Raw genomic sequence first — 26,124 nt, 5'->3', positions numbered from 1 at the left:
TAGTGGTTACGCAACACTAAGCATTTGGGCAAGGATGAGTCCAGGCTAGGAACGCATCACGAGACGTCAATCTAGCTATTCCTCTTAGTCCGGTCAATATAGTGGCTATGATGAGAGGAGCTGATGTACTGATGGCAGTTTCAAAGATAGATGATGGTTTTTTCGTCAAACTACTGTAGAAATTTCTCTCCAGCGGCCGAGGCAGCGCATCTCACCTGAATTGAACAAAAGGGCCATCGACGCACATGTTTTAGCCGATTCGCTGCAAGTTGATTCATATTACGCAGGTGAAGGTCGAAACAGCAACCTTTGCTTCCCAGTCGCTGCGATCCTGATCATGTATATCACCATAGCCACTGCCGCTGTGTCCTGTGTATTCTTCATGGCCCCAAGGTCAGATTTAGCCATTGCCTACTCTTCTTCTCATAGATTCACGCCGCTGGAGCACTTCAGTGTGCGGTTCACTGACGATTGCGAGTGCTGGATCCTTTTCAGTTCATGGGTGCAAGGTCGAGAAGCGGGGTGTGCTCCAGGCCTCCAGTCTTCCATGTGACCTCTCCACATCCATCAGATGGTGTGCATCACTGCATCTGCGGCAGCAGTGATCAACATATGCGCAACTCCAGCATATGCCGGATTGCTGGACGCTCCCATGTGATCCAACGTTCCTCTTTCTAACCAGATCCCTTTTGTTGTCATATTGCGGTGGCATAAATCAATTTATATGTTGTTCTTTCAGTGTTAAAGAAACCATAATTTCTATCTTTTTGTGTACAGAACTACAGATATGCGAAGGAGGAACTCAACAATTTACTATCCAAGCTCACCTTGATTCGTCATGGCTAGCTTTGCTACATTCTCCCTCTATCTGGAAATACTTGTTGGAGAAATGATCCATTTCTCCGATAAGTATTTCCGGACGAAGGGAGTATTTTATTGAATAGATGCAGTTGCATAACACCTTTTAAGACCATATTCGTCCGTTAAATCTCAGACCTGTCAAGTAACAATCCGATAAAAACACATTGTATTCATGCATCACAATCCCTGTGCTCCATTGGGGTGTTGTTTGTTGCAATGCAACAGATTGAACACTACGTCCGTACTGAACCGAAGCATGCTCTACCCAGTACCCATATCGAATCTGGCAGCCATTCTCCACTCCTAGGAAAGCAGTATGCATCCAAGGTTTGCTCATCACGTGTTGCTGCAACATCGCCATGCATGTTAGCTGCAATTGCCATGCCTTCAGCTTCAACTAAGTCCCTATGCTGCTCCTTTTGAGGTGAGTTTTTCATGTGGTTTCACCTTGGGAAAAGTATAATAGTATAACTCTAGGTCAAAGCAACGTATTTGTGGATTTATGGAAGTTTGTGCTGCTTTGTGGGCTTTTTACACAATGTAAGTTTTGTCAGCCATGTAATTGGTAGATATTAGGAAATTAAGTTTCTGTTTCCACATCCTTCTAATTATGAATTTAGTTCGTAGTGAAGGCAGCAGCATCCAGCAAGTATTAATTGTTCTTGAGTACGCAGCACACTTTTTTCTTTCCTCTTTTTCCTTTTTATGGATTATTAGTCCATTGTTGTCATTCCTCAGGCAGTGGTAGACCATCAGGTAGGTTTCTCGCAAGAAAAGGAAGCATGTCAGTTTGGTGCATGTCCACTATCTTCACATCAAAGTAATAAAGCACTTTCTGTACCAACTACGTACACTGATCATATAGATTTCCATACTTATTTCTTATTCTCTTACATAATAATAACAATTGTAAAACAAATATCATATATCTTTATCTATTGTATTTTGTTCTATAGGTTTAAATAAGTAATGGTCCATTGATGCAAATCCTTGAATTATATTTTTTTCAACTTTAGAAAGAGGTGCGTGCATGCATTCAATTGATGCTAAGCTTTAGAATCAAACTATTTACCTTTTATGTTCATGCAGTGATTTTTCTCTCTCGTGATATTACCCTTTTACTTACACCTGTTCAAAGCCCGGGCCGGGCCGGGTTTCGGGCCGGGCTTTGTAAAGCCCAAATCAAAAACCCTAAGCCTGGTCCCGGCCCGGCCTGGCCCGAAGCACATGAATAGTGCCATTTATTCAATTAAAATAATTATATTTGGGATATTAAAATAATATAACATATCTATATTTCAAATAAAATATACATTTATTGCCATTTCGGGCTTCCGGGCCGGGTTTCAGGCGGGAAAATGAAGCCCAGGCCCAGCCCGGCCTGGCCCAAAGCACATGAATAGTGCCATTCTTCAATTAAAATAATTATATTTGGGATATTAAAATAATATAATATATCTATATTTCAAATAAAATATACATTTATTGCCATTTCGAGCTTTCGGGTCGGGCTTCGGGCGGGAAAATGAAGCCCAGGCCCAGCCCAAATGTCTGGCTTTCGGGCTCGGGCCTCCGGGTCGGGCTGCCATGCACATGTGTACTTTTAGTTATGTGCCATGTATTGTTACCTTTTTGTTTATTTGCTTCCTTGTTTTTTTTGTTTCACAACTCTTTTCTTTAAGATGTTTGGCATTTCACGAAATAAAATCATGACATATGGTGATATACAGGCAGATAGTTTTGTTCCACGGGCTCAAAGAAGTACCCACCATCAACTGGTTGCTCATCACTTGCTTTTCATTATGGTATTACTCTTTCATTTATATGTGTTTCCAGAGACACATTATATTTTTGTTCTGATGTGCTTTCTGATAGTATATTACCTTGAACGTATTGGTACTATATAGAAGTGTTGGTTAACAGAGATTTGAATATGGAATGTATATAAAATTAGAATATTTCCTTGGACGTCATTCAACATTACAGTTTGCATTGTAGTTACAGTCAAACTATGTTGTCTTACATCTGTGTTTTCAAAAAAACATGCATGGCTTCATAACTGCCTTTGCATTGAACAATAATACTTATTATAAGTGTGTATGCCACAAAAGTGGGCCTGCTATTGGTGATGTTCCTGGAGTTACTATTATTGTTATCAACTGGTTAGAAAAAACATACCGTCAAAAGACGTACATGGACGTTGATGCCTTTCTCTTCTTCTCTTAGAAGACCACAATGCATATGAGCAAAACATACATGGCCATTCTTATTATCCACTATTGTACTTTTCCATGTTGCCATATTTGCCCCATTCGTATGGAGTCATAGAGTAAAGTTATATAGTCTTCTATTCCCTATTTCGGCAAGATATATGTAGTCATGGAGTCCTTTACATTTCACATTTCCCTCAGAGTTATGTGTATTTTCTACAAGTACATTTGCTGTTACGGCACATTTGACATACCATGGTGCTTCAACTTTCCTCTATGATAATAACCATATATTGTACTTTTACATGTTTAATATGAAGTGGTCTGCATTAGAAAAGAAGAGAATACTCTATCTATCCTTGTATGCAATGTAAAAAGGTATTGGATTCATTGTCCCTTCTTGGCTGCATTTTATGCAACAAGACTTATACAGTGTATTCGGTACTCCATCCGTAGAGAAATATATATAAGAGCGTTTAGATTTATACATTTGCTCTTATATTTCTTAAGAGAGGGAGTACAATACAGTAAACAACAATATGAAGCCTTTTCGATGCATGCCATAGCAATGACATGATTCGAATGGTTTTGTTTCCCTTTAAGGATTTTAGGCATCGTTAAAGTTGTCGTACTGTAATTGAAAGCAAAATTTTAATGATTTTATGCTGGAAAAATCACTTTACAAATTAATATTCACGCTAGCTAGACAATATCATATTTTAGGTGTTGGGATATGAATGTTAGCAAAGGCCATATTTACAAACCACTAGAGTTTTACCCTTTATATTTCTGGCTGCACTAAAGAAGAATTGAGAGAACATAAACTCATATAACATTGGAGGGAAATATTTTGTTAATGCAAGAGCAGGGTTACCTTCCTTGAATTGGTATCTGGACTTACGCTATAAAGGTTGAGAAGAGCAATTCCAAGCCTGTGCAGATGCACGGGTTGACGACTAGTATTAATAATGATGTTTTAGATCACATTACACACGTACATATTGGCGACCATACTATGCCAGACACACACGTGAGCGGCAGCACGCACGCTTGCAGCTGGCTTATTGTAGGGACGCCGAAATTAAGAGTGCTTAAGCAAAGGCATGCATGCCTGCAGCATGATATTCTCTATCGATCTTATTGGAATCTATAGGATAGATCGACGTTGGTTGCATGCATGATTACTTAGTTGCAGTAGCTGTTGTGAACGGGCATCCTGTACACCTGCTTTCCGCCGTAGCTAGGCTGCTTCTGCTCGCGGTGCTCGTGGTACGCGTAGCCACCGGCGCCGGCCGCCGCCACCCCTGCCAGGCCGGCCTCGATCTGGTGCTTCCGCGCGTGCGCCGGGTCCTTCTTCGCCTCATACCCCTCATACTGTACCACACGAAACGATCATTCATGCTGATGATTAGATGGGTTAATTGCAATTGGTAGTATGTGATGTTGATGATTAGAAGGAGTACTAATTACCAGGGCGAAGGCACCGGCGGCGAGGGCGCCGGCCTCGCCGACGCGCTCCATATTCTTGTGCTGCGTCACTTCCTTCTTGTAGTACCCCTGCCCCTGGTCGCCTCCGCCGAAGGACTCGGTGGTGGTGGTGTACGACATGGTCCCACCGTTGTTCTGCCCGTAGCCGTGACCCTGCCCATACCCGGGCCTGACGGAGTCGAAGCACTCGTCGGTGGTGGTGGTGTACACGGTCCTGCCACCGCCGCCGCCATGCCCGTACATGCTGGAGTCGACCCCAGTGTTGTTGAAGTACATGTTGGTCCCGCCATTGCCATGGCTCTGACCGTGGCCATAGCCGGTACCATGGCCGAGCTTGGCAGCGTCGTAGCACTCCTCGGTGGTGGTGGAGTACACGGTCCTGCCGCCGTCGAAGGACTCCTCGGTGTTGGAGTAGGACATGGGCCTGCCGCCGTTGTAGTAGGCCGCCATTCTAAGAGCGGATGGTGAGCTAAGCTAGCTAGTGTGATGGATACTCGTACGTGTTGATGCTTGCTTGCTTGCTTGGCTGTCACAAATGTGCCGTGGAAGGGGCCTATTTATAGCGTGGCGACTGGCGAGTGACAGCGAATATGGACGGTGGAGATGAATTGGAGAGGAAAGCTAATTATTCCATGATCGCCTCTATTATTGGAATCTCAATTTGTGACTACAGTTGAGCATCGTTTTGTCGCTGCCGACTGGTGTTATATACACAGCCTTGATATGCAAAATTGCAAAGATTCGTCTCATCAAGTTGTTTTTTCTCTTTTGGGAAAGAGTATGCGATAATTCGACAACAGGGAGCATTTCTTTGCAGCACTCAGTAAAGTTATTCTTCCTTCCGCTGCTTTCAAGAGAGCATTCATATCTCTATCTCTAGTACCAAATGAAAATGTGCTGATGTATAGTGACTCTCTTTCTCGCCACATATGGTTCTTGTTAACAGTTCATCTGATGAGTATGAGCAACTCTTAATTAATAAAACTAGCAAAATAGTCCATGCGTTGGAACGGGAAAAAACAATAACACACGCCCCTAATGCAGTAATCATGACTCAATACCACAATAGGTCCATGTTCTTCATTTCAACATGGTATCCCATCTGTGTCACCTCTTATCCTCCTTCCCACACTCCCAGACAGCATAGTTTAAAATACCAAACCGGTGATCGAACCGGTGAGGCCGTTGCCGGTTTAGATTTTTACTGGTCGAATCGCCGGTTCACCAGTTCAATGTCTTGTTTTATCATAATTTAATTATTTTTTGTATTAGTGTTATACTAAATAGGAAACATGCTCCTGCGTTGCTACGTGTATAAAAATAAATAAATAAATAAATATGTATATACTTAAAACCTTAAAACAAAACAACTTTACAAATGGAAAAACGATATTAAAGTACTCAAAGGTACTAACGACCATTCTTAAATTAAAATCCATCATTGTATTGATTATAGATTTAACTTCCAATAAATTTATCAACACGAGAGAGCTACATATACATAACAAATTTAAATTACATCCACACCAGATATGTGTGCACGGGTTCAGACAAAATTAACTACACGGTTATGAAATAATATTACAGAAACAACAACTTGAACATATATAATTGTAGCGTATTTGACCAAGCTTTTTCAATTAGGGAGCTCACTCTGTATTAAATTAATTTCTCTGAATAAAAATATACAATATATTTGGATCTCCAAGACTCCAACTAATCCTAGAGGCTGGGCTTGGCGGGCTCAAGTTGTTCATCTGCATTGGATAACACTTTATATATTTAATGTATATGCAAAGTATGTACGAAATACAAATATCGAACAAAAATAAGATGTTTGTATGAATTGCTATAAACATAATATGCAACAATTTTCAATTCTTAGACATTGAGATAAAAGGAGGTATATCTCATGGAAAAATTTGTGATTAGATTGTTTGTGTGCATTGCACTCCAAAAACTAATGTCAGAAGATCATAAATATTAAACCTGCACTGTCAGCCACGAAGCAATATGTGATCTTGGCAAGCTGGCCATCTAGCTTTCCTACAGGTGATGCTGCCGAGACAAAAGCATCGTAGACTTTTATTGGTTTGGTTTGGCCACATCGGAAAAATCTGTTCATGAGGTAGTAACTGTACCTCCGCTCGGACGAAGTCCGGCACGTACATATGTGGGTTCTTGGTGCGTAGTCATCCGGCTGGAGATGTAGAGATTCGTGACCACCAGCGCATCCAGTCCAGGCGGCACGGCCAGGCGCGACGTCACTCCAATGAGTTCCATGTGGTTCTCTGTGGTGGGGAATCCGGTCAAGCCTACACATGCCGTCGCTCTACGCCTGATCTCCGTTCATGCACTCGTTATGGCTCCAGAGCACATCACATGGGCGGACGGCACTGAAGCCCCTAGTCTCGATCTGGTCGAGGATCCGTTTGAGGCTGGAACCCGTCGACAAGGGCGCAGAGGGCGATTCGCCGAAGCCAGCTGTCCTCGATCTGGGTGAGCTGGGCTCCTCCTCCGATGTTGTCTGTTTTTCCCCGTTCATGGTGAGTTCCTCACATCGTCGTCGAAGATGGACGGTAAGGAGAACAGTCGCCGCAGCTCCGGCGAGACTGCAACCGCCATATAGATGGCCGGCTATCTCCTTAGCATGCTCTCCCGTGCTTCCGCTGATCCTCCTAACCTCTTGTCTAGGTGTCGTGGCCGTCACAAAGATCGATCAGCCGGATATAGTATGGGCTTCGTATATGTATTTTGTTCTGGTCAAGTTTGTTAGGATACAACACGTTAGGAAACCGAGTTAGGAAGAAAAGATCAATCGTGGTGTGATCGATCGGGCGTTGTGGTGACGCGAGTTAGGAACGCAGGAAAGCTTTAATTGGGCTTGGGCTGATCGATTCGATTAAGTTCACATGGGCCAGCCATAAATCGCTATACGACTTGAAATCCTTCACCCTTTAAATCTCAACCGTCAATATTTATAATTAACATATAATCAACGAATATAAAGTGATGACGGAAGGAAAACCATGAAAGCTTCCGTCTTTTAATATTAGGTATAGATAGATTACACTTTAGCTTCAGTACCACCCCACCCCCCCCCCCCCCCCCCTAACACAAGAAGGGCTAAGATTACTGTCAAAAATATTACTTTTCATAAACTTACTGGTTCATGTGTTTATTCGTTTGATGCCTTTGGTAAATGAGACTAAGCATACATAAGCATGAGTTCTCTTGATTAATATACCAAAACTATTATTAGACATAGATGTGCCATTTGTTTTTGGAGAAAAGGCTAACGAGTTAGCTTAGAAATCGTTGGATAAATTGGGAATTTTTTATTGCTTTATCTACAAATATATCGTGAACGTGGCATTGGTAATATTAATCCAGTACTCATATTTATCCATGTAAGCCCATACTATGTATACAACAGATACATCTATGTAAATAGCAAGTACGGCTAACACAGAAATAAACATGAGAGAGATAATGGATTATACCCTTTGTTCGGCCAGGTCAAAGCCGCCGCGGCGGTGGCAGTATCCTCGGTAACCTACATTTGGGACACGTTGGTCTGACTCATGGTGATGTCGAAGGCGATGAGGATGTAGTCACATTAGTGGAAGAAGACGAACATCGGCGAGCAGTCGTGTCGGAGACGCTCCCCAAAAGCCTAGTGACCCTTCTCCTGGTGCAAGATCCAAAAGGGCAGGGTCCGGGTGACCTGCTCTTCATACGGTCGTGCCCGCGACGGATGGGATGGGGTCCTTGGATGCTACAATAGTGTGTGGAACGACGGTGGGTTGTGCGCGATAAGGCAGATGTCATCTTATGCGGTTGTGGTAGGGAGACCTGGGTTGGACACATGTCTTAGTCGGCAACACCCCATGCTTTGATGTCTCATATTCGTGGCACGTCCGTTACGGTCCGAACTTGGCTCGTTCACAAAACATGACCAGCAGGCGAGGTGGAGGTGTGCGGGCATGGACCACTCCTATTCTTAAGCTTCAATATAGCATGTCGAAGAGAATCCCTTATAAAGGGGTCTCCACAGTCCTGCACTCATGAGGTGAGCCTAAACTTCCCACCACCGTGTCATGAGGCCCACATGGGCCTTTCAAACATTTAGGAATTATTTCATACATGGGCAGTAGGACCATTTATAATTAATTCGCAACTCAAGCCTACTTCAAATATCATACAAAGAATTACCCACGGGTGAAACATGCAATACAAATAGCTCCCGTATTTTTTACAATAAACAACAGATAGCCACGATAGGATATTCCAGCGCATAGCTTTCTAGGTTCATTTTTTCCAACGGCGGTGATTGGTCTTGTTTTTGTCACTGTGTGTTGCCATTCACTTCGTCCAAGTCATGTGTTTACTAGTATGGCTATTGTGCATGCTCAATATCTTGACAAGCTCTTGATACGGTATTAGTGTAGTGGCCAGGTGTAATTTGTGTCTTATTGATATTAATATATTCCCTTTATTAAGAAATATAGATAGATGCTAGAATACAGAATCACTCACACCAAAAGGAAACAAGAGATTATAAAATCATCTTTTAAGAAGCAGACTAATTAAGAAAACACATATACTATGCCACAATCAACTTGTTTTTTGGCAGACAATGCCACATTCAACTTGAAGTAACATTCAACAACACAGATGCTAAGTCACAATTAACCTGAAGTAAAATTTACTTGTTCACAATTTTATATATGATACAATTGAACATGCAAATTTTCCATGCCAATGGTGAATAGCGGATGGTAAGCAGAGGCTCATGTATAATTCTACAACACACAATTTTTCACACAAAAAAACATTCTAAAAAGATCCACGGTAGGTTTGCAGGTCCTGATGTTTATACACGGGGCTTCATGCTGTTTAGCTTCGACGGAGGAATTTACACTAGGATGAAAATTTTGACTTAAGTTATGTATGTCAAAAGCATAGGTAGTTTTAACTACCAGGAATAAATATTGCTCTGAAAATCGGGTCCCCAATGTACTACCTACGACTCGTTGTAAGCAACTCATTCATGTACGCCATCACATGAATGCCCCATGATACCTTCCACTATCGGCGTTAAGAACAAGAGGCCAACATCACCAGAAATTATTCTGCCAATTAATAGGTAAGTTATATTTTTGAGAAATCTCCAAAATGTATTTTGTTTAGTGATTTTATATAATCTGAAATAACAAAAAAAATAAAAATAAAAACAAGAGACAAAACCTAAATGTAAAAAATCTGACAATAAACAACAAAGATTGAAAATCGAACAAAGAAATTACAGGTCGGTGTAGTTGGGATGGCCAATGCACAAAGAACGTGTAAGCATGTTGTATAAGTCACTCGCACTGAGCAACATAGTGTCTACACTAAATATCAGCCTCGATCATAGCTAGGATCTTACTCTATACATTTTGATTTCCATGACAAGGTTCCAACATAAGAAATGAAGGTGAAATGAACAACTCTTGCACATGCTAGCTGTGCACGATCCAATACACATTTCAAAGGTATATGCGAAATTACCTAGTACAGGCATTTCTATCGGCCTTTAGGTCCTTTTTGGATTTAAATTTTTTTTATAGGAACATGGAGGATATGAATCCTAAGGAATTGTTTCTAGAGGTCTACCTCTTATCATCCCTTTTCACATGAGAGGTAAGAGTATAAAATAGATATGAGCCATTGATTGTATTAACTAGTGGGCCTTATTAACTCTTACCTTCTTACCTCCCATGTGAAACAAGGAGGTAAGAGGGATCATGTTAAAATTGCTCTTCTATGAAAGCCCTTTGGATCATAGGATTGGAGATACTAATTTTTTATGTAATCCATTCCTATGCCCCATATTCCACACGAACCAAAACAAACCTCATTTTATATTTACTTAGCAGTTGCACGTTTTTATTTCCTTTGCATTATCCAACGGCTACTAAAAAAGATCAATGTGTTTTAAACTCATGTATGAATTTATTGGACATAACGACATCTCAATTATACATTTTCCCTATTCTTACATTTTCAAATTTCTCAAACCGAAAGAATCCCGTGCAATCCGCATAGCCGAAGATCCAAATTGTAATTGAAAAACTCTACTTGCTGAATTTACATCTCTCTTTGTGGGTCGACACACAAACAAAGGCTTGCTTTCAACGCGGATTTTCTAACGGCAGGAATTGAACCAATTGTTCGCTCTTCCTGAAAAATAATGATGCGGAAACCTGATATTTGCAGAAATACCAATAAAATACCAAACATACATTATATCCATGACTTTCTAAATATATTTTTACAAAAAAATACAGAAAACTTCGAAAATTTCAGTAATAAATTTTATAAATTGATTCCAAAATCGAAATGCATGTCCTAGTTTTGAAAAAGAGGACTTAAGTTGTTGAAATGTGCCGACAAAAGTAGTATTTGTGTTAAATGCCTATGTAATGTTTCTGAAATTGTATTTAAATATGAGAGAAATAGCTAAAGTGTGTGTAATAACTCATGATATTTTGTAACAATTTCGAATAATTTAATTGTGTGTGATAATCTGACTGAAATCGTGAGATATGTGTACAATAATTTATCTGTTTTGATAGTTTTGCATATAGTGTAGATGGTCTAGGGTTGCAAGATGTACGTATGGTGCGTATCTAGACGAGTCGTCCGCATAAGATTGTGCATGGTGAGATGCTGCTGGCCGTGGAAGGCGGCGCACGCGCCAGATGCCGAATGGTGTTTGAAGCAGCTCTGCAGAAGACCTAGAGCCAGGCTGGGTCAGACTGACTTGTTAGTTGCATGCAAGTAGTAGCTGCTTCATGCATTAGTTAGATGGCTGCATGGCCGGGTCGTGTGGCCGTTCAGAGATGCTACACAAGCGCTTGACTTGGACGTCTGCATGTGCATGCCAGTTAAGTGGTTAGTGCATGGATGTCGTGGCCTTAGAGGGGCGAGGGAGATGGCTGGCTGGTGCGTGAGGCTGGTCATAGTGGTGATAACTTAGCTGGTATCATGCACATGGGAATAGCAAACATGCTGATATGACAGACAATTAAAAAAGAAAGAGGATTAGAGTAACATAAATAGATATCGTATCATAATAAATGTTATGCTACTTTGTATCATGCGTGGCAATAAATAATATCATCTATGATACTTGCACTATGAACATAGTATCATGCATTACTATCATATGCATGATACTAGTATATGATACTCCTCACTATGAGTAGAGTGAGGGCACAGCCACAATGTAGTCTTGATAGTCACCAAGGAGTGTCTCCCGCAAAGCAACTGGTTTCTCCTTGGTGCATGTGTTCTGTGCGTGGCGTGACTTCCAGGCTGTGAGGACGGCCAGGAGGAGATCTGTAGTCTCTGTGTTCGTGTGTGTCATGCATACAAAGAGAAAAGTAATCGGCGTTCGTCGCCGGAAGGGCCGGCAAGTCAGTGCTGTCCCGAGTTCGTCTCCTGGTGTGTTCAATCATCGCCTGAGTTCAGCGTTCAACGCCGAAGGGCAGCTCCAACACTGGTTACAGGTTTTGCCATACACGGAATCGAAAGAGATGCGAGCGAAAGTTCAGCGTTTTTGTCTTTGTTATTTATGCCATTTACAAAAAAGTTACTCCGACATGAAAGTTGTGTATTTGTTAATTTATAACAGATCTCATATGTGAGTAAATTACATTTGTTTATATGTCTCTTAGAGTCTCTGAGGACATCCAATAAAGTATGTGTCTCTTGAAAGGTTGCTAGTTTCACATGTGAAGTAAATTGCTCAAAACCACCGTATTTGCGGCTAGGGTACTTCAAAACTACCGCTTTTGCCAAAAGTCACAAAAGACCACCACTTCTTCGTCAAGTGAATAACAAATCACAGTAAATCAGACGAGAGCCATGACTAACAAAAAAACTGACCAGTGGGGCCCAACCGTCAGGATGATGGGGGAAAACTAGTCCTAGTCAATGTGTTGACTCGCTGAGGTGGACAGGGCCCCACCTGTCAGCCACATGGCTTATTTCCCCCTTTTCTTTTTCTTTCTCCGGCTACTCCCGCACCATGCCGACCGTCACAACTGTGCCATGCACCTGCGCACAGCCATCTCCGCTCCCCTCGCCGGCTCCGGCCACCTCACCTGACACGGCGGGGCTGCCCTACGAGCTCCCACCGGCACCAGCGCCGGATCCAGGTACCGGCCACCGGATCCACCAGGCAAGGCGTCATGGCACGCTGCCTCCTCCGCCGCAAGCCTACCACATTGAACTCGGCGGTGCGTCGCGAATCGCGCTTTGAGCTGCAGCACTGCCGTGCGTAGGGGCAGGGCAGGCGAGGCCTCGGCCTCACCGGAGTTTGCAGGGGCAGGGGTGCGGGCAGGCAGGGCCTTGCCCTCGCCGGAGTGGGTATGGGCACGGGGACGCGGGGGCTCGGCCTCACCGGAGCGAGCAGGGGCGCGGGCATGTGGGGCCTTGGCCTTGCCGGAGCGGGTAGGGGCGCGCGCTGGGGGCTCAGCCTTGCATGCTGGGGCGCGGGTGCACGGCAGCTCAGCCTCGCCGGAGCGGACTGGGTCAGCAGCCGCCACTGTTCTTCCACGGTCGCCGCTCCTGTGGGAAGGACGAAGGAGAGGGGAGAAGAGTAGGAAAGGAGAGAGGAGCCCAGAGGTGTGGCTGACAGGTGGGACCCCCGTCCACCTCAGTAGGTCAAACATTGACTAGGACTAGTCTTCGCCACATCAACCTGCACATATGGGTCCCACCCGTCAGTTTGCTGTTAAACGCGCTCGTTATTCACTTGGCGCGGAAGTAGTGGTCTTTTGTGATTTTTGTTAAAAAAAACAGTAGTTTTGGAGTACCCTAGACACAAATACGATGGTTTTGAGCACTTTACTCCACATGTGGGAATCACTGTACTTGTTTATTTAGAAAGAATGTTAGACTCAAATGTGAACTCGCCACCAATTTCAATCTTTATAAATAGGAAAGATTACTCGGGGGCTCTCAAAAAGTAATAGCAGTGGTCATTCAAATCAACTATAGCGGGTATGTCATGACGTTACCGGACAATTGTACATAAACACCATATAGCGGCACCCTGCTCAAGCTGCTATAGCAAGGCTAGCCGGCTATTATAACTTCAACCTTAATTCCATGGATAAGATTGTACTCTATCTCTATGCGATGTTGACTTCCTGAGTAATTACCGGGGCAAAGGCGCCAACCTCACCGACGAGCTCCCTGTTCTTGTGCTGCTTCACCTCCTTCTTGTAGTACCCCTGCCCCTGCTCGCCTCCGCCGAAGGACTCCTTGGTGGTGGTAGTGGTGTACGACATGATCCTACCGTCGTTGTGCCCGTAGCGGTGGACGTGCCCATGCCCGGGCCTGCCAGAGTCGAAGAGCCCGTGGGCGGTGTTGGGATACATGGTCCTGCCACCGCCGCCGCGGCCTTGCCCGTGCATGCTGGGGTCGAAGCAGTGGACGTCAGTGGTGTTGGAGTACATGTTGGTCCCGCCATACCCATGGCCGTGGCCTATGCCAAGGCCGTGCTTGCTGGCGTCGTAGCACTCGGTGGGGGTGGAGTAAATGGTCCTGCCGCCGTCGAAGCCCTCGTCGGTGTTGGAGTAGGACATGGGCCTGCCGCCGTTGTAGTAGGACGCCATTCTAAGAGCACGTGGTGATGCTAAGCTAGCTAGTGCGATGGGTGCAGGTACGTGTTGATGCTTGCTTGCTTGGCTGTCACAAATGTGCCGTGGAAGGGGTGTATTTATAGCGTGGCGAGTGGCAGTGAAAGGAGACGACGGACGGTGGAGATAAATTGGAGAGCAAAGATGATTCCATGATCGCCTCTATTATTGAAATCAATATTTGGGACTGTAGCTGTGAACATTTTCAGCATCGTTTTGTCGCTGCCGACAGATGTTATATACATATATAGCCTTCATATGCAAAACTTGCCAAGATTCATCTGATCAAGTTGTTTTCTCTCGTTCTCAGAAAAAGAAGTTGTTTTCTCTCTTTTGGGAAAGGGTATGGGATAGCCATAATTCGACAACTGGGAGCATTTTTTTTTTGCAGCACTCAATAAAGTTATTCTTCTTTCCGCTGCTTTCAACACCATTCGAAAATGTGTTGCTGTAACTCTCTTTCTCGTCACTTGATTCTTATTAACAGTTCAACTGATGACTAAGAGAAACTCTTAATAAACTTACTATATCAAATAATCTATTATATATAAAAAGTAATAAACAGGTTAACCAGATAAAAGAGTAATTCATAGAAATTACCACAAAAATTAGAAAAAATGCGACCGTTAATTTTTAGTATACTTATTTCTATAGCCTTTAGATAAGATTTAAAGTAAGAAAATTGCCCACGGTTGCCATTATAACTTTAGTGGAGAAAACGTTTCATGAGGTGAGGTGGGGCCTACTAGATTGCTATATGCACGTATGCATACATTCCTAAAAAGAAGTTAGGATCGATCAGACTTTTGCCTTGCAAGGTGCCTATGATCCAAGGAAACAGTACGTGCTTCCCTCCTTAGGTAGCCATATCCTAAAAGAACACACGCCCTTCCTTCAAAGAACAGAAAATAAACAATGTGCCCTTCCCCTAAAAATAAGATAGCACGCCCTAGCTGCTAGGGTTAAAACAGCACGCCTGCATCTCCATGCACTTGCGACAGGCCGGCGGCCATGTAATGCGATCGTGTCACGTGTATGGGTGATCGGTCACCTCTGAACGGCGGCCTCATGCAGACCTCATGGGCAAGACCCAGTGGGAGGAGGAGCTGCAGGAAGTGATATCCATAGAGGAGTACTGTGTTGTCTACGATAACAGATTGGCACTAAGGCTGCTGCTATAGCATCTCCCTGTAGCACCGGATGCTGTTCTGGTGGTGGGCGAATAGTGTGTGGAAGACAGCTGCAATGATTACATGGAGCCATAGAGGCATACGTGCTCCTCCGCGTCTTGCACTATGGCGTCCAGCCGGCTGCACACGTCACAGGGGCATGCCGTATGCATGTATTATACGCGAGCTGCCGAGGTTGGGTAACCAAGACGTCTAGAACTGGAGGTTGTGCGTATAGTTATTTGGCACAGCGAAGACACGAGCCTACATAGGCATGCACATGAACGGCGTCCGCATCCATGCAAATGTATTGCTCAGGTTGGGAGATAAGGACTTCCTCCACGTATATTGAAGAGCTTATAAATTGATGGTATACATATTCTGGAATGTGTGTTAAGGATTTATCAAGGTTTTTTTTAAGGAGGATTACCCCCGGCCTCTGCATCCAAAAAATGCATACGGCGATATTATTAAGGACCGGTCTAGCGAGCGGCCGGCTGCCCGCTACACTTTGCGAGCGGCCGGCTTAAAACGGGAAGTTTTGGTCCCCTAATAATCTATAAATAGTAATTATTTGTCTTCAGGTAGAGCTTTAGAGCGGCCGGTGGATAAGGAAAGTACATGATCCCTTGTACACAAAAGGAAGTTGATAATCTAGTTTGCTTTTTAATTTTTGTTTCTTAAAAAAGCCATAACTTTTGAACCAAACATTAAAATTAAGATCCGCTTTCACCACTGAAATCCTCGCGATGTGCTCTTCGAAACAAGATCCCGCATGGATATGTTTTGACAAACTTTTTTTGTGCAATTTTATCCCCGTTTTATGCAACTGGCTAGCTGTTGATGTGCAACTACCTAATAGTCGATGTGCAACTTTTTCTCTATCCATGAATGTGCAGTTTTCAATTACGACACCTCGCCTCAAACTACCCAATATCAAGTGAGATGTGCAACTTCGTCTGCTGCCCCATCCAACTGCTTAGTAGTCGATGTGCAACTTTTCTCCTCTAGTTGGAAGTGCAATTTTTACTATTTGCTACCTCGGTCAACTGCCAAGCAGTGGATGTGCAACTTCGAAAACTGTCCCAGCCAACTACCTAACGGTTGATGTGCATGTGTAACTTTCCCCCGTACCCGTGTATGTGTAGTTTTCATTGCTAGTACCCCTTCCCACCCACCCCAACTAGTGAGATGTGCATCTTGAGGGTCTCACCTGTAGACAACTTTTCTGCACCCTCATGGTCTATGGATGTGCATTTTTTCACCATTCAACGAATCCATGTCAGTGAGATGTGCAACTTTATCCGTTGCCCTGGCCAACTGCCTAGCAGATTCTGTGCAACTACTTCTATTGCCCCTGCCAACTACTTCCAATGACCGTATCCAACTGAAAACAACTATGTGTGCAACTAGAACTACTATAGATGCCAAAAAAAAGATCGCCGTGGGTGCAACTTTTCAATGACCGTGTCCAACTGAAAACAACTATGTGTGCAACTAGAACTACTATTGATGCCAACCAAAAATGAACCCCGTGTGTGCAACTTTCCAATGACCGTGTCCAACTGAAAACAACTATGTGTGCAACTAGAACTACTATAGATGGCAATAAAAAATGATCACCGTGTGTGTAACTGAGAACAATTATGTGCGTAATATCTAGAAGTACTATAGATGCCAACAAAAAATGATCGCTGTGTGTGCAACTTCCCAATGATCGTATTCAACTGAGAAAAAATATGTGTGCAATTAAAATTACTATAGATGCCAACAAAAATGATCACCGTGTGTGTAGCTTCCCAATAATTGTGTCCAACCAAAAACAACTATGTGTGCAAAAATGTTTGTAGCTGATTATAACTTCTGAATTGTGACCTCTATGATCATTTTCAACAAAATATGCATACTTCATGCTATCTGAATCATCCAACGACTAACGATGTTGAGCGGATTAGCTTATTAGATGCTAATCAGGTATTAAAGATCCACGTACTGTAGATGGGCTTCTCCGCATCCTTGTATTGAAGGTAGAGAAACTGGTGAGCATGCGCTCCATCACCGCGACTGCACGAGGCACATCCCAGGTACACAATCCTGTTGCTGTAAGAAAGGAACGAGGCCAAATCCGGCAGCGGCTGCTCAAACTCTGTTTACATCAGGAACGGGATAACCTGCCAAGCAAGAAGACGCAGTAAATTTACCCAGCCGGATAAGCCATGGTGCAGATTCGGCCAGGGAGCAGCGATCCAAGTGTAGCTCCTCGTTCCATCGCGACGACATCCCTGGCGCTGCAGCCACCAGCGGGGTCCGGGTGGGGGGTCAGGAAGCGCTGCTTGGGGTGGCCAGGACAAAGGCCGGGGAGGCGGCGAGCACGCGCGGGCGGGCGGCGAGGTGGAGGCGCGAGTATGGCATGGATGGGAGGGCGGTTGGAGGGGAGAAGAGGGCGCGGGCGTCGAGGGCGGCCACCGCCTCGACGAACTCCAGGGGTTGAGAACGCCCCGACCAGGTAGCACCTGGCGCATGCTCTGGCGAGATCGTGCGGTCAGCGATCGGCCGCTCGCGAGCGCTAGACAGTGCGCGTGCACTTGGAAGGATTTAGGTATTATTAAACAAGTAGCATCAAAAACAAGGTCTGGTCTCCAAGTACAGCTCACAAAAGGAGCAAAGATAAATAAACTAATAAAGTAAAGCAAAGCCACAACCGGCTGGATAATAGGACACAATGACTAAACACCTATCTTATTATGCGACCGCCATTCAAACCGGTTGAAGATAGCCCGTGCAACCATCTCTCATCGGTTGCACCCAGTAGCCAAATGCTCCCTGGAGTCCATAGGAGTGAGTAACAACCACGTACGAATCCATGCCGTAGCTCTGAAAATGACCTGCAAGAAGTTTAAAATATTTCGTCTGTTAAAAATCATATCGTTCCTACAGTTTCATATAGCCCAAAGTAGTGTGCGTATTCTACGAGACGCAATATCAGGATGCACTCCATTTAGCCACGTCCCAAAGAAGGCATCTATGCTAACTGGAGGCGTAATGTTAACGGCTATATGAATGGTTTGCCAAAGTAACTTCGCGAGCGGGCAATCTATGAATAGGTGTTGTATTGTTTCGTCTTGATCACAAAAACAACATCGTGCACTACCCACCCATCGTCGTTTTAGTAAATTATCTTTGGTAAGAATGACCCGCTTGTGGACAAACCACATGAAAATTTTGATTCGCAAGGGAACCTTTACTTTCCAACTATATATCGATCTTGGGATTGGGCTAGAATTAATTAGATCCAAGTGCACCGATTTAACCGAAAACACTCCATTGCTCGTGAACTTCCAGTGAAAGGAGTTTGTTTGGTCGAAGAGTTGAACATCCATCAACCTTCGCACCAAGTGTAGCCAGGAATGCCAACGTTCCCTTACTAAAGACCGCCTGAACTGGATATTCAAAGGCACCGTATGTAATACTGACCTGAGCCAGAGTTTTACAGTGTAAGTATTTGTTCCTTAAGATTTGTGCCCACATACCATCCGTTTCTATGGATAACCTATAGAGCCATTTGCTTAGTAGGCATTTATTTTTACGAAATATGTATATGGCAACCGTGTGGCCGATTGGGAAACTGCCACACGCATCCAGCGCTGTCAGTTCCCTCCCGATCTCCTTCCTTCCCCGCACGTCCTTTTGATTTCTTTCCTTTCCCGCACGCCTCCCAATCTCCTTCCTTTCCGCATGTCCTCCCCCACAGACCTCCCCCGATTTCTTTCCTTTCCCGCACGCCCTCCCCAATTTTATCGGGCACACCCGCTCGTGCCTTTCTAATGTTCGTAATCGTCAATTATGGCCCACGCGCCTTCCCGATTTTCGGCAAAAATAATGCTTGGACTAGGATTTGATCTCTGGTCTGCAGGTAATCAACAAAGGGAGCTAACCACCTCACCTATGACACTCATTCTTGAGCAAGCTAAGGGAAATACTGGTTTTGACATGTTCATGGTAACTTTGATCATTGCGAATAAATTTGTTGAACCCGCCCCCCGGTAATTTATGTAAATAGCACGATAACATTCACGCCATAGACCTGATAATTTAGATACAAACATCATGGTAACTTTAACCATTGGGGAAGACAAATGTGAAAAGATACCCGATAATTTATGTGTAAATAGATGATAATATACACAGCGCACATCTGATAACTGAGGTAGAAACACTATGATAACTTCGACCGTAGGGAATTTTTTTTTCGAAGATACTCCGGTATCTTCTGTGTAAATAGCACGGTAGTATACCTCCCTCCCCTGGCATTTTTATGTGTAAATAGCATGAAAACATATGCACTGCGATAACTAAACACCATGATAAGTTTTTGACCCGTGGGGGGGGGGGGGGGGGGATTTGCTGAAACATACCCTTGATAAATTTTGTGTAAATAGCATGATATTTTAAGCACTACGGGCTTGATAGGTTACCTAGAATCACCATGATAACTTTTTGTCCCCGGAAAAAATTGTTCAAAACATCCCTAATATTTTTTGTGTAAATAACATGATAATATAAGCACCGCATAACCGATAACTTGCAATATAAACATGACGGTAACTTTTTTACCAAAGGAAACTAAGTTGTTAAAATCATACACTCGCCTCGCGCGTGGGCCTCTTGGATGAACACAACACATGGCGTGCCACGGCAAAGTCACATAATGTTTAGTGTCATGAGGGACACACGTGCTATAGGCTTGATAAGTTACGTAAAAACATCGTGGTAATTTTTGACCTATGGAAAAAGCTACCGAAACACACCATGGTTTTTAGGTGCAAGTACCTTGATAATATATGAACTATAGACCTGGTAACTCATGTACAATCCCTCATGGTAACTTTGACCGGGGGGAGGTTGATGTACATATACCCTGATAATTTATGTGTAAGTACCACGGTATTTTACACATCGAAGACCTTATAACTTGTGTACAAAACATAGTGGTAACTTTGAAGGGATGTAGTTGTTGAAGCATAGATACCTGGTACGTTCTATGTAAATAGCACGGTAAGTTATGCAACACAGGCCTGATAACTTGCATACGAATACCGTGGTAACTTTGTCCTGAGGAGAAATCATGTGGTAGACGTGAAGAAGTGGCAGCTTTCTCGGGGGTGGGCGCCCGAGATGTGCGGGAGAAGCAGGTTTCTGGGGCAAGCCTGCGGGGTCATTTGGGAGGAGGCGAGGTCAAAGAAAGAGGGATCGTGTGGTACTTTAAATGAAAAAGTAGTGGTGTGACAGTTTTGCGTATATGGCACACGTGTGCCAAATATCACAGCCCTTATTTTTAATCTCGAGGTTCTCAATCCCAAGACCCACCCCCCCCCCCCCACTTGTCTTCGGGTTGACAAACAATATCCCATCTTGCCAAGCGGTATTTTGTCTTAACCTCATCTGACTACCAGAAAAAACAAGATCGATGGAAGTCTAGTATTTTCCGTACCCCTTCAGGTACCTCAAAAAAAGATAACAGGAACATCGGCATACTAGTTAATACTGAATTGATCAGCACAAGCCGACCTCCATATGACATAAGCTTGCCCTTCCAGCAGCCTAGTTTTTATTTTCAAATCGATCCTCGATGCATTTCCATTCTTTATTAGTCAATTTCTGATGATGAATTGGAATACCCAGATAGCTGAACGGTAGGGATCCCAATTCACATCCGAATAATTGTCTATAAGTATCTTGTTCCTCTTTGGCCCTACCAAAGCAAAACAGTTCACTCTTGTGAAAGTTAATCTTAAGTCCCGACAATTGTTCAAAGAAGCACATCACTAGTTTCATATTCCTAGCTTTTTCAAGATCATGCTCCATGAATATAATAATGTCATCGGCATATTGTAAGATGGAATCACCAGACCACCTACTTGGCCTTTCTCCTTAGCCAGACCTATAAGCACGGTCAACATGTCTGCCACAATGTTGAATAGGATAGGAGACATTGGGTCTCCTTGTCTTAGGCCCTTATGCGTGTGGAAATAATGATTGATGTCATCATTTACCTTAATCCCGACACTACCTTTTGGACAAAGGAATCCACTTGATTCCTCCATGCCCAATTAAAACCCTTCATGCGCATGGTCTGTTGAAGGAATGGCCACTTTACCTTATCATATGCCTTCTCAAAATCCACCTTGAAGATCACCTCATCTAGTTTCTTCGAATGGATTTCATGTAGAGTTTCATGTAAGACAACAACCCCTTCTAGGATATGTCTTCTGGGCATGAAAGCAATCTGACTCGGTTGCACCACCGAATGGGCAATCTATGTCAATCTGTTGGTGGCCACTTTCGTGAAAATTTTGAAACTCACATTCAGAAGACATATTGGCCTAAATTGCTCTATTCGAACGGCTTCTTCTCTCTTTGGCAACAACGTTATTGTACCAAAGTTAAGATGAAATAGTTGCAGATGGCCATTGTAAAAGTCATGAAACATAGGCATAAGGATTTATCAGGAAGCTTTGCACAACGTTAATTGTGTCTAATAAAGATCTCACTTTTTTGTTCTACCTTTATAATATTTCTGCAGAATAGGGAAGTTGATTCCAGCAAGACAACATCATTTGTCCATCATTGCTTCAATAAGGGGTAAATGCAACAGAAATGAATTGTTACTTAAGGTAAAGCTGCTCTTGCTTGATAATACACAATTGTAGGATCAGCAAATTATTGAAGACAACCATATTGTATTTCTTGCACTTCTACTGATTGTCTCTTTGCTCAAAATAGACCATACTAGCTACAACCTAATTTTTCCCTAATCAGCATATCACGGGCGCGTAGACAATGCATAGAATAGGGGCGCAGTAAACTCTGCATGCTGCATGTAGTGGCATGCTACTAGGACTAGCGCCTAATGAGCAAATGCAATATGGTGTGGCATACTACTAGGACTAGGCGTTAGAATATTAAATTAACTTTGGGCAAATGATGCATTACGGAGGAAAAGCAGTGCACTCTCATGATTCACTTTGTGTTTGCAACTATCATTGATCTCCAAATTTCTTAGACGCCCTCTAACATGGAATGGAAGGATTATCACCTACAATACACACTATTATTTGTAAAAAAAATAGACTATTGATCTATTAAAAAAATATTTACTAAAATATACATGATCAACAAACAAAAAAATTGACAAAAAAAGCTTCATCAAGGCCCCTCAAAGCCCAACATATCAAGATTCACCGGTCATGTTATGATCCTCCCCATGTCTCCAATCATGATATATCAGGATACAAATACAAAATCTGCAAAAACCAATCTTCATATTTCTCATGAGCCATTTGAGCAGTTCGCCAAAATAGTGGGACAATTTTTTTTACTCGGTGTGACGCATGAACCGTTTCACCCGGCAATGTTTTCTATAGGTGGCAACCAATGAGTAAGTAGTGCTTGAGAGACAAGCATGAAGTTGGTGATGTCATTGTTCGTGTTTTTATGACAAGGATTTACAAAAAAATGGACCATTAATTAGAAAGCTATGCAGCGATGGGGCCAAATGGAATCCGAGAATCCAACCAGTAATTTTGCTTTTCATATTAGATAATTGTGTCAAGAATGTGCCATCCTAAATAGACAAGGACACGCCAGGAAAACATAGCCTAGGATCAATTTTGTTGTGTGTGTTGATTGAGAGGGTTATGGAAAAAGGTTTGTAATGGAGGGTATACAGGAGAGATAATTTATTTTCATGACTTCTATATTTAAAAATAGATGGCGATCTAGAAAGATTTCACTTAAACTTTGACTACCGCATATCAACATAGTAATGAAATAACATGATTAATAAATGTAAAGACTAATTCCCTTTTGAGAAATATTTCCTATCTTTTTGTTGCATACTCATTTAAAATGGTAGTTTTCATATTTGCAACTTTGGAGCATGCATAAAACATCACTTATTTCATAATGGAGGATTAAATGAGAGGGAGAAAGACTTATCCATGGGAAAATAAAATTTATCAATGTTTTATTGATCTATGCGAACATATTTAAAGTCATTTTTCTATTCACTTCATTACTTATTTGGACAAATATTAATACAATCTTACATTTTTGTATATCTATGATTTTAGTATAAAATGACTCACACATGTTCAACGACTGAAAAAAGGTAACTGGGCTAGAAGATAAACATTAAAGCAACATACTAAGCCACTATAACCGATAACTGATTGATGTCAAACCTTATTATTATGGTACCACAACTTATATATGCATTTGTCATGTGCACATCTTAGCCTGCCATTCTTTTGTTGGATCCTTAGTATTTTAATAAATCATAATCCATACATCTCTTGAAGTAGTTGCTTCAATCGTAACATAATTATATAATGTTTGATGATAGTCAGTAGATCTTCATAACTACATATGGCTATTGCCTCCCAAAAAACTAATTTTTTTGGTTACATTAATGCTCCGGTGGGCTTGATTATTGTTTGGACCTCAAAACACATAATTTAATAATTGTATACCTGACAAACAGTGACCTAAAATCTGAACTTTATCTCTGGTGACCTAACATCACGTAAAAACTACTAGCGACCTCACTATGTAATATCATGTGTGGATGACTCGAATGCAATATTGACACAAATGGTGTTTCTAGAAATGTCCTAATACTTATTTGCACACATATCAAGTGATATTACATTTGGCAAAATATACTTGCCATCATGTAATATTAATTTTTGTGAAACACCAAAAATATTTCTTGAACACTTTCAACGCACTAAAGACAACGCCCTCACATTTGTGAAACATGATATGACAGGTCATGGTAACCAATGGAGTAGACCACAATAGCCACAATATTACATTGATGTAGCTACAAGACCTTATTCCATAAGACACCATCTCAACCATCTAGAGGTTGTCACGACGAAGAACACACAAACATAACAAAGATGATAGGATGTTGGTATGGTTCCACATCTCCCACAACCTGATAGGATGTTGAAGATGAGAGTAAACAGAGGAGATTGAAATTTGCGGATTATTTTCCTAACAAGTTGCCATAAAAGGCCAACCCATGGCCATAGACCTAACCCGAGCCATGGACTGTGTGAAAGTAAGGGCCACCAAAAAGGAAAACTGGGGGACCTTTTGAGTGATACACTCAAGCTCCGGATCCAACTGGATTGGCCAATTTCATGAAAGGGACCTAATAAGAAGAGAAGAAGAATCACGAAAGGGGAAAGTGTATCCAATTTGGATAGTCTACTTTCGTTGGGAGCTAATAAGAAGACGACAAGACTCGAGAAAGGGGAAAGTGAAGGATCAGCCTGGTGCGCCCCATGAAAGCACTGGTGTTCTGTACATAGTAGAGCGGACAATGTTCTTTTAGGCAAGTAGTGTGAGCGATGTTTTATTCTAGAGAGTGGATATTGATGTCAAACTTTGCTTAAACAAATATATGAGCCAACAACGCTCCTTCTTATTGCACGTGTCTTAACTCAAATAAATCAAATGATAGTGTAAACCAATACCTAACACAATGACTGTTTTAATGGATATACAGTATAAATGCTCTATAACTTCATATACCAAATTCAAAATAAATCAGTTACAACAAAAATCATTAAAATTAAAGTATGGCAATCTTTAACGTGTTAGCAAATTTACATATGCCTACATGAAAACAATCAAACTATAACATATTTTTCAAATAAAAAATATGACAATGCAACATGATAAAAGTGCCAGGAAATTATAAAATATAATTTGAACAACAAGACTGGTCTTAGAAATTACAATTGGTACAACATGCATAAAATTATAAAATTCTAGCCCGTGCATCGACCGGGCCACTTTGCTGGTTTGCTCTTAACAAATTTTACCCCGTATCCGGTTGATGCCTTTGGGGGATGGGAGTGAGCAACTTAGCATACATAAGCATGAGTTCTCTTAATAAACCAAAAATATTAGACATGGATTTATTTTTGTAGAATGCAAAGTGATGGATATGAGTTAGCTAAGTAAACCCAAAATGTTAGATTTAGCAAAACAAGCCTACTTCAATTATCATGGAAAAGAATATGGCCGTGGTTCAAACATGCAGTACAAACAGATCTCATATTTGGTCCAGAAACAGTAGATAACGACGATGGGGTATATGCAACGCATTGCTTACTAGCCACTCAACTACATATTCTAATAATCTCAATCTCAATTCATATGTTGCAAAGGGCGGTGGTTGGTGTGGTTTCTATCACTGTGTGTTGCCGTTCACTTCGGCCAAATCATGCTTTTATTTATTTGTCCTCTTTCTTTTTTTTAGTTTGGCAATTGTGCATTCTCGGTATCTTGATTAGTTATGGATATCGTATTAGTGTAGAGGCCGACTGTAATTGGTATATTAATAATATTAATATATTCCCCTTATTAATAAAGATAGGTGGATGCTAGATTCCACATTCGCTCGCACCAAAGGGGGACAAGAAATTATAAACTGTCTTTTAAGAAATAGACCAAGAAACACACATATGCTATGTCACACTCAATTTGAAGTAATATTCCACAACACAGATGCTATGTCACAATCAACAATTAGTTAAATCCAATTGTTCACATTTTGATTGGATTAACTACTAAAAAAATATTGCTCTGAAAATTAGGGTCCCCAATGTACACCTCTGAGGCATA

At 42.2% G+C, this 26,124-nt stretch overlaps 2 protein-coding genes across 2 annotated transcripts; both read right to left on the bottom strand.

The window, feature by feature from the left end:
* Window positions 1-3,995: 3,995 nt before the first annotated feature.
* LOC123080881 (glycine-rich cell wall structural protein 2) lies at window positions 3,996-5,101 on the bottom strand. Its single transcript, XM_044503823.1, has 2 exons — window positions 4,542-5,101; window positions 3,996-4,445 (listed from the first exon to the last, which is right to left on the bottom strand). Exons 1-2 carry the CDS (start codon window positions 5,007-5,009, stop codon window positions 4,257-4,259), a joined length of 657 nt encoding a protein of 218 aa, XP_044359758.1. The 5' UTR covers window positions 5,010-5,101; the 3' UTR covers window positions 3,996-4,256.
* An 8,467-nt stretch (window positions 5,102-13,568) lies between these two features.
* On the bottom strand, window positions 13,569-14,299 carry LOC123080882 (uncharacterized). Its single transcript, XM_044503824.1, has one exon. It carries the CDS (start codon window positions 14,228-14,230, stop codon window positions 13,745-13,747), a length of 486 nt encoding a protein of 161 aa, XP_044359759.1. The 5' UTR covers window positions 14,231-14,299; the 3' UTR covers window positions 13,569-13,744.
* Window positions 14,300-26,124: the final 11,825 nt, after the last annotated feature.

The sequence above is a fragment of the Triticum aestivum genome, chromosome 3D (genome assembly GCF_018294505.1).
Source record: "Triticum aestivum cultivar Chinese Spring chromosome 3D, IWGSC CS RefSeq v2.1, whole genome shotgun sequence".
Classification (NCBI taxonomy): Eukaryota; Viridiplantae; Streptophyta; class Magnoliopsida; order Poales; family Poaceae; genus Triticum; species Triticum aestivum.
Note: the sequence above shows the minus strand (reverse complement) of the source record. Positions and strands in the feature narration are given on the sequence as shown.